Source organism: Rhineura floridana, chromosome 13 (assembly GCF_030035675.1).
Source record: "Rhineura floridana isolate rRhiFlo1 chromosome 13, rRhiFlo1.hap2, whole genome shotgun sequence".
In the NCBI taxonomy this organism is placed as follows: Eukaryota; Metazoa; Chordata; class Lepidosauria; order Squamata; family Rhineuridae; genus Rhineura; species Rhineura floridana.
In genome coordinates, this window is record NC_084492.1 from 22797684 (window position 1) to 22810121 (window position 12438).

The 12438-nt window shown below is 42.3% G+C and overlaps 1 protein-coding gene across 1 annotated transcript in view; it reads left to right on the forward strand.

The window, feature by feature from the left end:
• LOC133369393 (neural-cadherin-like) overlaps positions 1-9070 on the forward strand; it is a 103522-nt gene extending 94452 nt beyond the window's left edge. Inside the window, exons 32-33 of the mRNA XM_061594667.1 lie at positions 5088-5242; positions 8657-9070. Of these exons, the coding sequence (XP_061450651.1) occupies positions 5088-5242; positions 8657-9070 (569 nt within the window). The remainder of the gene's footprint in view (positions 1-5087; positions 5243-8656) is intronic.
• The last annotated feature ends 3368 nt before the right edge of the window (positions 9071-12438 follow it).

Sequence of the window (12438 nt, forward strand, 5' to 3'; positions counted from 1 at the left end):
AGTACCTCTGTATCTGGAGATACTATTTAGCTATTATAGTTAATACCTGCTTATAGATCAGTCGTTGGTGGATTTGTCTAATTCCAGTTTAGAGCTATCTGAGCTAAGTGGCTCAGAGAGATGTGTTTTCCAGGGTGCAGGGCATCAACATGAGACAGATTTTCCAGCTAAAGTCCCAACAATTCAAACAAAGATGTACCCTCCCCAGTCAATGTACAAGTGCATTGGTATTATTTCATTATTTATAATGTCCCTTATTATTATTTGTTACAACATAGCACTTTTTATTTTGCAAAGTGCTTTACCATCTTCTTTATCCTCACAAGAAGCCTGTAAGATTTACTGCTGCTGTTCCTATTTTTCAGTGATGGACGTTAGGCTATGCAGAAGTGATAATCAAATCTGGGATCTCTGGCTCCAAAACTAGCTCTCTGTCCATTGGATTGCTGCACTTCACTTCACCAGCCAGGACAACTGCTGGAAAAGAGTATGGCAGCCCTGTTGTCGATAAAATTATGAACCCGTTAGAAGAATTTTGTCTTAAAAGCGCCAGTAAAGACTCTTGGGTTGAAATCAGCATTTTACATTTATTTATTTTATTTATGAACCACTTGCATTATAAAAGATCAGATAGGGTACATCCCCCCCCAAAAGACATAAATCCAAATGATACACAGAGAAGTGAGTTAAAATAACAGTCACCAAAAGATGATCAGCAGACAATAATTAAAAATGTCAATAAGAAAAGGGTAAATAAAAAGTCTTAAGCATGCATATTGGAGCATGCCTTATCTCAAGATGGCAATAAATTTCTTGTTAAAGGGGCCACCACACTGAAAGCCTTACTACTAGTGGGCACAAGGCAAATAGTAGAAGCTTTTGGTATTGCCAGAAAGTCCTCCACCATGGAACATAATAGCCAGGCAGGGGTGTAAGGGGAGAGGTAGTCTCCCAGCTAGCCTAGTCCCACATTTTTAGGATTTTATTCCACATCTACAGTTTTGGTTAATCCCTCACTGAGTCCCACATCTCGACTTGAGAAGGATGTGTTAAATTGGTCTCTTTTTGCAGCAAAAGCTCATCTCTAATCTGATTGGCTTTGCACAGGGCTCTTTTAAAGCCGTCATTGTTGTGAACTTGCAGCGACTTGGAAAATTAATTGCTTCCTCCTTTTTTGGTATGCAGTCACTCTTAGTGGTATCTTAGCATTTTTGAGTTTCCTTTGCATTAAATATGTTTGCCGTGCAAACATGGGATAACGGGGATAACTAGGTCAGAATTATTTTTCAGAACTGTGGGAACCTCTGCTGTTTAGGAAAACAGAGTTGGTAAGCAGTTTATAAACTGTTTCTGCTCTAAGTTTTAAGCATGATGCTTTCTTGAGGCCATATTGTGCTCTAGGTGTTATAGCTGGGTTTAGGGAGAGCTAGCTGTATGCTTTGCAGCAAGGGGTAGAAAAGGTGTACTTGGAACAGTATTAAATATTGTTCACAGCTGCTGAAGGATTTGAGTGCTGAAAGGCTCTTCTCTGGGACAGCTTGTTTATGGTGGATCAGTGTGCATTTCTGTTGACTTTGATGCAGATTGAAGTTGACTTCTAGATGTAGCACTTGCATCCAGTGGTGCTTTCTGACAGGTAGCATCAGAGGAGCAGTTCCTCTGAGAATTATGTCTGCAGAATGCAAGAATGAAAGCATCTTGGAAGAAGCAAAGCTACAACTTGCATGATATATATATTTTTTTCACAGAAGAGATTTATTTCTTTATAATCTGAAAAGATCTCCTTTTGTGCTAGAAACACTGAACGTGAAGCCAGCTGTATCCTTTGGAGACATGGTTGGGTCATTCAAATGTCTTTCAAACGGTGCCAGCACTTTTTGTGGCTATGTGAGCCTGCCTACAGACCACCTGTGTCTACTGGTTTTAGTATTCTTGATTTCTGCTATGGGTGGTAAAAATGATATCTTGTTGGCTATACTGTATCAGTAAAGAACATGTTTTTCAGGCTGTTTCTTTTGCAAATGTGTGTATCTCAGAATCGGAAAGATCCATATGGTTATAGCAGTGTGTTGCAGCTTTGGGTACTGTATATTTTCAATCAGTTATTTCAGTCTCTCAATCTGATAATGATAAGACTGCCATAATGTACTGTTAACTAAGGGGTGGTTTTTGTTTTTTTAAAATAACCAGTGAATGCCACACAAGGTGAGACCATTGCGTGAATGGCTATTTCCAAGAAACAGAATATGGGACCCAATGCAGTTTGGGACACTGGCAGCCAGGGTAGGGACTTTAAACTTTTGCCCCTTCCTGTGGTCCTGAGCTGGATTGTGGGCCCCATTATCTGCCATTTGCAGAATGGCATGAATGGTAGCTATTCTTTCAATGCAAAAGGCAGGTGTGGGGGCCTCAGTCCAGATCAGGACTGCAGTGGGAGGCAAAAGGTCAAAGCCTTCTACACCCTCCACCAGGGGCTCAATTGGGATTTGGACTACCCTTACCTGCTATCTACTTTTAATTTCCAGTTGTGTGAACGACATCTCATCTCTTTTGGTCCCGAGGGAACACACTGTGACAAGCTTGCACCTTCAATCATATTTATTATAGTGTACATTGGATTGTTATTATGTAAATTCCAGTTGCAGTATATGACAGAAATCACTGTTAAGAAAAAACAGACCCTGTGCCTGAATTATTTTTCTAATAAAATGTGTAGTGCACCTCTTCTCCTTTGTTTAATGTCATGTTCATCTTCTTTTCCATAGTAGTTTGTTCCATATAATGTTCCCCCTATGCTACAGTAAACTGGAATATGTGAAAGGATTCACCATTTAGTGGTTTTCAGACTCAAGTAAAAGAAATGTGTTTTAAATCTAGATTACTTTTATATCCTGCCTTTCTATTGGCACACCCCAGACAGTTATTAAAATCAATGCTGTGAAAAGCCATGACATCAAATCAACACAAAATTAATATAATGAAAGGACCTAATTTTGACAACAGTCATCATCATGGGATAATGGGCAGGTTGCTCCTGCATCTGCTGTGGGTGGTTTGGTGACATCTGATGACTACAGATGAGCTGGCCTCAGCCTCTCCTGCTGGCAGTTGATGGTTAATTATGATGTTAATTATGTGGCAGCAGCAAATATGACAAATGGAGGGCTGCTCTTGGTAGGTGTTTATACCTGGAGCAAGATGAGATTGGTTCCTAAAAGAGTGATACAAAATACAGGCCTTCCAAAGTATGCAGCAAAGGTTTTAGCTGGTAGATTTTGGTGCACACAACCATCTCCATCTTTCTTTGGGAGAATCTCAACACTCTTGTCTCTGAGGCATACTGTCTATCTTGTTTTCTCCTTCCCACTGTTCTTTGTCCATCTCTGTCCAGAGGAAGTGGTGTAGCTAAGTGGTCAAGCATATGTTTTGCATACAAAAGGTTCCAGGTTCAGGCCCTGGCATCTCCAGGCAGGCCTGGAAAACGACTTTTGCCTGAAAGTTTGTGGCCTGGTTTGCACATAACGCTAGGCTATGGTCTGTTTTAAGTCATGGTTAAACAAACTATGGGTTATCCTTGAGTTGTCCCACAGATTATCAAACAAAGTTATACAGTTTGCTTTGCTTTCCAGCTGCTCTTGCCTCATGCCTGTGTAGTGTGATGAGTGTCTGGGAGGGTTAAGAAAAGATGTTGGGATCACACGCAACTCCAAGCCATAGTTAGAACAAACCAAGGTTTGTTAGCCAACAAACCATGGTTTCATATTGTGGTTTGCTGACAGTAAAACCATAGTTAAGCTGCTGGGCAGGGCTCACACATGGTTTAATAAACCATAGTGTAACAAACCACGGTTTAATATTATGTGCAAACTAGGCCATTGTAGATAATACTGAGCTAGGTGGATCTACGGTCTCATGAGGTATGAAGCAACCTTTGTTCCAGGTTCATAGGGTCTTTCCAATACACCTCAAATAACAAATTGGCTGGGCACTCCACAAAGACACCAAATCACACAGAGGTCTCATTCTTTTGATTTCTCCTATGAGGGAGAAAAATCACATTGAACGGGTCTTCTGCATGAATAGGCATTGTTCTGGAGGCTCACACAACCTTGGAGGCGAAGGTGGAGGGCAGACAGTATTGCTAGGATTTACTCTCTTATTCACTTAATTGATATCCATTCTTTACTCTCTCCTCTCTGATGCATTCTTGTTGTTTGGAGCAAGACTCTGCCACAAGAACAATATAATATCAGATGGGCTACAGCTATTGCCATCATGTCTTGACATGAGATGGCTTTCATGAAGTTGCTATCAGTTCCCCCCCCATTTGCATTGTGTGTCATCTGTAGCACTTTTAGACAGTAAAGTGCTTTGCCATCTTCATGTCATGCATCCTCTGTGACAAACCTACAAGGTAGGCCATGATTATTCCCATTCTACCCAGGAGGGATTGAGAAGTGTGAGTTAATGTGCCCAGACATGTCTAGTAAAGTCTATATGCAGCTGGCTAATTTTTAAACCCAATTACTCTTGATTTCATGCTGGCCTTAAATAATACAGCCCTGCATATATTTAGTTTTAAGGGCACCGACTTCAAGGGATTTTCTTCCAAATTAGCATTCTTAGATTGCAGGCCAAATATGAGTGCTTAACTGCTGCATCCCTTCTCTGGCTGTTAACTCACCGTCTAACTGATTTACTGCTATTAATAGCAATAAATCAAAAGTAACAGCAAAGAGGTTAAGTTCCTGCTAAAACCGGCAGCACTTGCTGGATCGTCTACTTAAAGGTCAGACTCTGTGCACACGTAAATCAGCAGAATCCCATTAGCTTTAGTAGAATTACTAAGGTAGGGCTGGTTTGAGAGCAGAGATGGGGCATATTAGTGTGTGAAAAAGTACCTTCAGAAAATTATTGAAACGGCCAATTCAAATGTTGCACCCCTCATGTGCTCATGTTTTTCAAAGGTGACATGGCACAGGGACGACAAGGATGTTTCAGATGTGGCAATTCTTGAGGTTCTGTTGCTTTGGAATTGTGGTGTTTGGCCTTGGTTTCTAAATATCACTCTCTGCTTCTTCACTCAGTTCTGCTCAGTGGTGTTCTCCTGTGGACTCGGTGGAAGAGTCACAAAAGTGTGAACGGAGGAATCTACCACGCCACTACCTGTCATGATGACTTGGAGGACATCCGAGAGAACATTCTCAACTATAACGAGGAAGGGGGAGGGGAGCAGGATCAAGTAAGGCTCTCCCCATTTGCTGATCTGAAGGGTGTGAGGACTCTTAGATCAGATAAACATCCATTGCTATCTTTTTGATCTTACTACCGTATTTTTTTAAAAAAATTGCAGACTTTGAAAGGACCTTCATGGTCATGTAGTCCAACCCTTTTTAAAGCAGGATCTGGAATGTTACAGCATCTCTGACAGAGCAGAGAGAGGAGAGTCCATGGCAGGGGAGCCACCATATACCAGGTTCATACTGGCCAGGGCAGAAATGAGGGGGGGGGATTTTGGTGCTCTTTCATGTTTTTTTTCTTACTCGATTTCCCTCCCATTGTTTCCTATGGGAAGGGAACTCACTATGCCAGCTCTAGACTAGTGAATTTCTCTTGCTGTTCTGGGGGTGTGCCAGAGAAATGAGGGGGCTTTGGATCCTGTGAACAAAAGGTTTTCCTCAATCTGTTCTCCACGTGCCCCTATCCTCTCCCTTGCACCATCAGAGCACTGATGGCTCAGTGGGGTGGCTGGGGAAGTAATAGTAGCCATAATGAGGAAGCCTTGAAAGGGAGATCTCCCTCTCTGCAGGCAGAAGGAGAAATCCACTCCTGTGCTATGGCCCCCGGCTGCCCTCCCAGGGACCTTGGGATTATGCCCCAAATTGTTTAAAAGGATCTATTAGACTTGACGTTTATTATATCCTGTTCACCAGCAATTGCAATGTTTAGTGGAAATGAAAACTACATGTGGCAATTTTAGTATTGCCTCAGTTAAGACAACAATCCTATACCCATTCGCCTTGGAGTAAGCCCCATAGAATTCAAGGAGACTTATTTATTTATTTATTCAATTTGTATCCCGCCCTTCCTCCCAGCAGGAGCCCAGGGCGGCAAACAAAGCACTAAAACACTTTAAAACATCATAAAAACAGATCTTAAAATACATTACATTACATTACATTACAAGACTTACTTTTGAGCAGGCACATATAGAACTGCACTGCAAATGGATTAAAGCAGTGGTCTGCAAATCACTTAAACCAAAGACAGTTCATTCAAACCGTTTCGGAGAAAATGCAATATAAAAAGTTAGTAGGCTATAAAAATTCATGTTTGCCCAAACATACACATGCAAATTTTATCAACCTTGAATCACTTGACAGAAAGTTGCCCAAGTGAATCATGGGGTAGTCTTTGGAAGCCAAATAATTTTTTTTTAATACATGGACTTATAAAAACTGCTGATGGTAAACACCATCTTAGAAGACATAACTCCACACCTCTCTCACACAGGAAGGAAATTTGGCCTCCTCAGGACCAAACTAACTGAGATTTGCCACTTACGTAGTTTGGTTCTATGCAGTTCAGTTTTCTTTAAATCAGTTGCTAGTGGGGGAGTCAGATTGGGACAATGATGTAGAGGTGACGGCTCTAAACCCCTGCCAATGGTGCTCATAGTAGGGACACCCCCCCCCAATTTCCTTTGGAACTGTAGTGGGTGTAAAAAGGATAAAGCTTGCCGTTTCGGCTTGCAGGCTTCTTAAAGGCATCTGGTTGGCCACAGTGAGAACAGGATGCTGGACTAGATGGCCCTTTATTTATTTATTACATTTGTATACTGCCCCATAGACAAAGCTCTCTGGGTGTTTTACAACAATTAAAAACATTAAAAACAAATATACAAATTTAAAAACAATTAAAAAAACAATTTAAAAACACATGCTAAAATGCCTGGGAGAAGAGGGAAGTCTTGACGTGGCACTGAAAAGATAACAGTGTTGGCGCCAGGCGCATCTCATCTAAATGATCATTCAATAATTTGGGGGCCACCACTGAGAAGGCCCTCTCCCTTGTTGTCATCCTCCGAGCTTCCCTCGGAGTAGGCACCCGGAGGAGGGCCTTGGATGTTGAGCGTAGTGTACAGCTGGGTTCGTGTCGGGAGGGGGGTTCCATCAGGTATCGTGGTGCCAAGCCTTTGACCTGATGCAGCCTCTGTCTGACCTTGGAACTCTCTGCACACCACACCTCCGCGCCCCAGGCCACTCCCCTTACTGACCTGCCTTCATTCCCAAATATTTTTGCTTGGCTGGAGTACATCCTTGAACTCTGATAATGCTTCTTGCTTGTCTGGATCCATAGAGAGGAGTGTGTGTAGAAACTAGCCTGCTATGCACAGAAAAAAAATTACGTTTATTGCCCCACCCACTCTTACCTCCAGCCCCATTCCCCACTGGCATATGGCCCTCAAAAGGTTGCCCAGAAGAAAATGTGGCCCTTGGGCTGAAAAGGGTTTCCCACTGCTGCCTAGGACTGCATCCTAGGCTGAAATGAAATGGACTGCCTTCACGTCGATTCCGACTTATGGGCGACCCAATGAATAGGGTTTTCATGGTAAGCGGTATTCAGAGGTAGTTTACCATTGCCTTCCTCTGAGGCTGAGAGGCAGTGACTGGCCCAAGGTCACCCAGTGAGCTTCATGGCTGTGTGGGGATTCGAACCCTGGTCTCCCAGGTTGTAGTCCAACACCTTAACCACTACACCACATTGGCTCTCTACTTCTGTGTAAATTCTGTAACGAACAGTGCACCCAGAGTGGGATTTTGCTCTATGAAACTGGATGCGTTTAGTTTGAATTTTGCACTTAGTGTTTCTTACAAGCTATCTGCAAATTTCCTCCCTCTTGTAAAAAAACTGAAGGTTCTGATGAATTTCCATGAACCTATTTTACACACTTAAATGGATATTTATCTTCAAGGTGGCACACAGAGAGCCAAGTACACAAATCCTATCAGTGTTTAATAAGAATGACTTAATTGCAAGAGGAAAAAACAGGTTTACTCAGGCAGGGGATATGTCTTGAGAAAATATGCATTGTTTATCTGACGTGTCAGGCACTTGGTATCGTGCCCTAGAAAGCAGCAAAATGAGCTCAAATATTAGGTTGTCTCCCGTGGCACAGGATAGCACTGAAACCAAAGGATCTACACATCCATAGTGTGTTGCTGCCCATGACAAAACTTCTACAAGTGCAGGGAACTCAATTACATTAGTTCATGAGGGAGAGGGAGAGACAGAGCACACCATTCATGCATGTGGCACTGTACAATCTAACAGAACCCCAAATGGCAGGTCTTTCCTTGGAGGAATGATGGAGTTGCAAGGAAACTCAAAAAAGCCATCTAGTCCAACTTCCCGAGTTGTGGCAGTTGGACATTCTGTGGCTTGGCTGTTTGCTTCTTACCCCCTTCCCCATGGGAGTGCAGGTCTTTTCACTGCCTAGGGGCAAGAGATGACGGAGTTGGGTCCAGCAGCTCATCCCCAGATGAGCAGTCAACTCTGCTTGATGCATGAAGCCACTTAGCAGAACAGAAAATGAAACCCTATTTTGTGGCTGGGATCCAAATTAATCTGCAACAATGCTTTCTTCCTCCTCCAGGATGCATACAACATGGCCGAGCTCCAGATGTCCCTTCAAACCAGCCCAGCCTACTCCCTCTATCAGAAGAAAGGGAAACGGGTAGAGCTGCATAATCCTTTGAGCTGCGAGTTCAGTCCAAAGGAGCGTCTGGAAGCCCTTTCGGCAGGACTGGGCTCCTCCTTCTCAAGCATTGATTTTGAATGTTACCTTTCAGGGGTGGTGAGACACATGGACCAACAGCACCATGCTCTACCCTGCGATTCCTTGCAAGTCTTTTACACCGAAGGGGAATGTTCAGAAGCCAGCAGCCTAAGTTCCCTTGGGTCCAGTGGATGGGACGAAGATACAACGTATGGGGATATGAAAGAGTGGGGCCCAAAGTTTGAGAAACTCAGTGAACTCTATTTGCATGCAGAGGCCAATGATGTTTAGGTTACTGGACTTGTCTTCACATAATGCTAGAAGGTCCCTTATTTTTTTGTTTTCTGAAGGTAATTTTGATAAAGTCAACTTTATCGCCTACTGAGATATTTTAAAGGCAGTGATGGAGACCAGGTAGCCAATAAAGGATTGGCTGCTTCTCTGGACCTACAAGGAAAGGATGTAGACATGTGCATTGTCTTTTGAAATCTATGAAAGAATGGGCAGAAGTAAACTAGAGTCGAAGGCAACCTAATAACTTGCAAGAAGGGAAAAATGTAAAGAACCAACATTTGTATCAGTTGTAAGAATGGATGCCTTGTTCATGTTTTTTTTTCTGTCTTCACAGTTGGAAGCAGAAGGAGACTATCATCTTGACACTTTGCAGGGGCCATAACTCTGACCTATGTACCTCCTGTGCTGCTCCTGCAATAAGGTGAAAAACCTGTATTTTAGGATTTTTATCACTCAGTGAATTGGAGCAAAGCTTCCTCTTGAACTTACTAGAAGGCCCACACTATGAATTTGATATCAGCACTTTGACTTGTGGGGTGTGTACATGTGTTTTTAATACTCCTAGAAACACATGGCTATTGCTTGGTTAAATTTCTGTGTGCCCTTCCCCAGATTAGGAGCACCAACTTGCATCTGGGCACAACTTGTTGAAATCAGCTTCTTGCAGTATTTACCTTAATACGACATTGCTTTTGCCATTGAAACACTCCAGACTAGAATTTATTCCCCAGATTTGTCATTCCATGTACCATTCCAAAGACTTCCAAGTAAGGACAGCCATTCGCAATCAAGGATATGCATGGATCCATTTTTGGGCAGGAAATGGCATATTTGACAGATCCAAGACTGAAGAACCCCCAAACCAGTTGTGGGCTTGTGCTAGTTGCCTGGCCCATTATCTATTCCCTTGCAATGGGACATTTTCTTCCAGCTTCATAAACACCCCCAGGTTTGTAGAACCACCACCACCACATTTTTGAGGGAAGGAAAAATATATAAGGAGTTAAAACACACACTGTAAATCAGCACCATGAGGAAGGGACATGCTTGGTGGCTGCAGAATGTTGGCTGCTTGGGGGTTAAACAGAAAAAGGGCAGGGAAAATGGAATGTCCTGCTTGGAGGGAATGACAGGCTGGAATTCTGAACAGTGGAGAGGGTATGCTGCAACATTTTGTTGCAGGTCCTACTTGTGCCACATAGTGAGGTGGTAAAATGGTCTATACCACTTCAGATGGAAGATATATTTGGATTTGCTCCTGTGTAACCTCCTTCCCCAACACCATACAGGGTAAAAATGTGCAGCATAAATAGTTGGCTAGAACCTTCCTTTCTGCTATGCTAGTTTTCTTCAACAGGAACATAGCAACCTGCCTTATACCAAGTCAAATCATTCGTCCATCTTGCTTAGGCCCCATCTGCACTATACATCTAAAGTGGAATGATACCACATTAAATAGTCATGAGTTCCCCCAAAGAATCCTGGGTACTGTAGTTTAAGGTGCTGAGAGTTAGGAGAGCCCAATTTCCATCACAGAGCTACAATTCCCAAAGTTCCCTGGGAAGGACTGACTGTAAAACCAGTATGGCCAACGGGCAGGAATGATGGGATTTGTGGTCCAGCAACATCTGGGGACCCAAGGTTAGGAAAGGCTGATCCACAGTGACTGGCAGAAGCTGTCCAGGGTTTCAGAAAGGATGTATTCTCAGCCCTATCTGGAAATGCTGGGGTTGAATGTGGGACATCCTGAATGCAAAACAGATGCCCTACCACTGAGCTACAACTCTTCCACACTGCTTGGAGATTTTACATGAGGAACATTCAGAAATGATATCCCCTTCTTGCTGTTTGTAGTTGGACTATCCATTCTGCCAGCTCATTACACTATTACACTGCATGTTTGGGTCAGCTCTTCGCTTACAACTATTCAGAACACCACCCTACCTCCATCTTTGCAATAGCTTTCAATTGCTTTTTTTTGAAAAACCCTTTCCCAGTTGCCTAAATTTGTATTCCAAAAATAAGCTGCTTGTAAGGCTTGAAATCATGTAGTAGCCACAAATTTGTCAACAAGTTATTTCAAAGATAAGCTAAATTGAGTAGCAGGATAACAGATCCCAGATTCTGCTGCCTGACAAGAAATCACAGAGAAGAACACCTCAGCGTTTGGCATGGCTTTTGCGAAAATCTGAATTGTCTGTTGGGAGATAAATGCCTTTGAAAGCCATGTGGGACAAACCTTTCTATTAGGAGTGATAGTGTTGTGGCATGATTTGCTGTATGTTGATCACTCCTTTAAAAATTTTTTTTCTTTTGACTTGCTCGTGTTCCCCCCCCCCCCAACCACTGATATCTGAAGCAAAGGCGGCTGCCTCTGCAATACATTTCAATCTTATCTTGGGTCTGCATTTCTGCTTAACCACTCCAAGTAAATGCTATGCAGTGGGTGAGAAGGGACTGTGGACTTCAAAATCTAAAGTTATATATCATTCTGTCAACATTTGCAGTCCAGAATAACTTATCCTGGTTTGCAAAAAGGAGGTCTCCACGTGCTCCTTGGATTATTCATGTATTTTCCTTCCCTGCCAGCAAATGAAGCATAGAAGAATGAGATACAACATTATGAGAAAGTCAGGGCAATGGGGGGATCAGGAAATGGAAAATCGTCTATGCACAAGTGAACTTAGAGATGGTTAATGCAGACTGAAAAGTCCATGGCAGCACACCAAGTAACATTTTGAAAAGTTCGCAAGTTCTGGTTTTTCAAGCACGTATTAAGCTACAACAAAGAGACCAACATTTTCTTCAGAGAGCAGTAGCGATGGAGGAGAAGTTACAGTTCATATTTAAAGGCGAACTTACCTAATTGACACGATCTGAAACAATACGTGAACCAAGACAGCCATCATCTGAAAAATCACTTACCCAAATTTGGCAATGCAGTTCTTCAGCCAAGTCATGTATATAGTAATGGACATACTAGGATAAATTCTGCATATAAATGTGTGTATTGGTGAAAAAACCATGCAGAAATTCATTATATTAGGAAAATTGCTTTGCAAAACTGTGTACATTGGGCAAAATTACACACAAAAATGTGTGTCTGGAGAAATTAGCATTAAAATGTTGAATTTTCATGAGAACTTCTAAAATAAATATCATAAACTGGTGTGGAAATGTGGAGAACTGAACATAAGATTGGAAAAATGAGAAACTGAGAGACCAAAATGGACAGACCAGCCAGCCCTAGAAGCTAGATCCCATGTTTTTTCAATATTAGCTTCAAAAGAAACACAAGGACAGAGTTTAAGGTGCTCTTTACATTAAACCAGGTATTTTCCATAGTTAATGATGAAAAGGTCAAG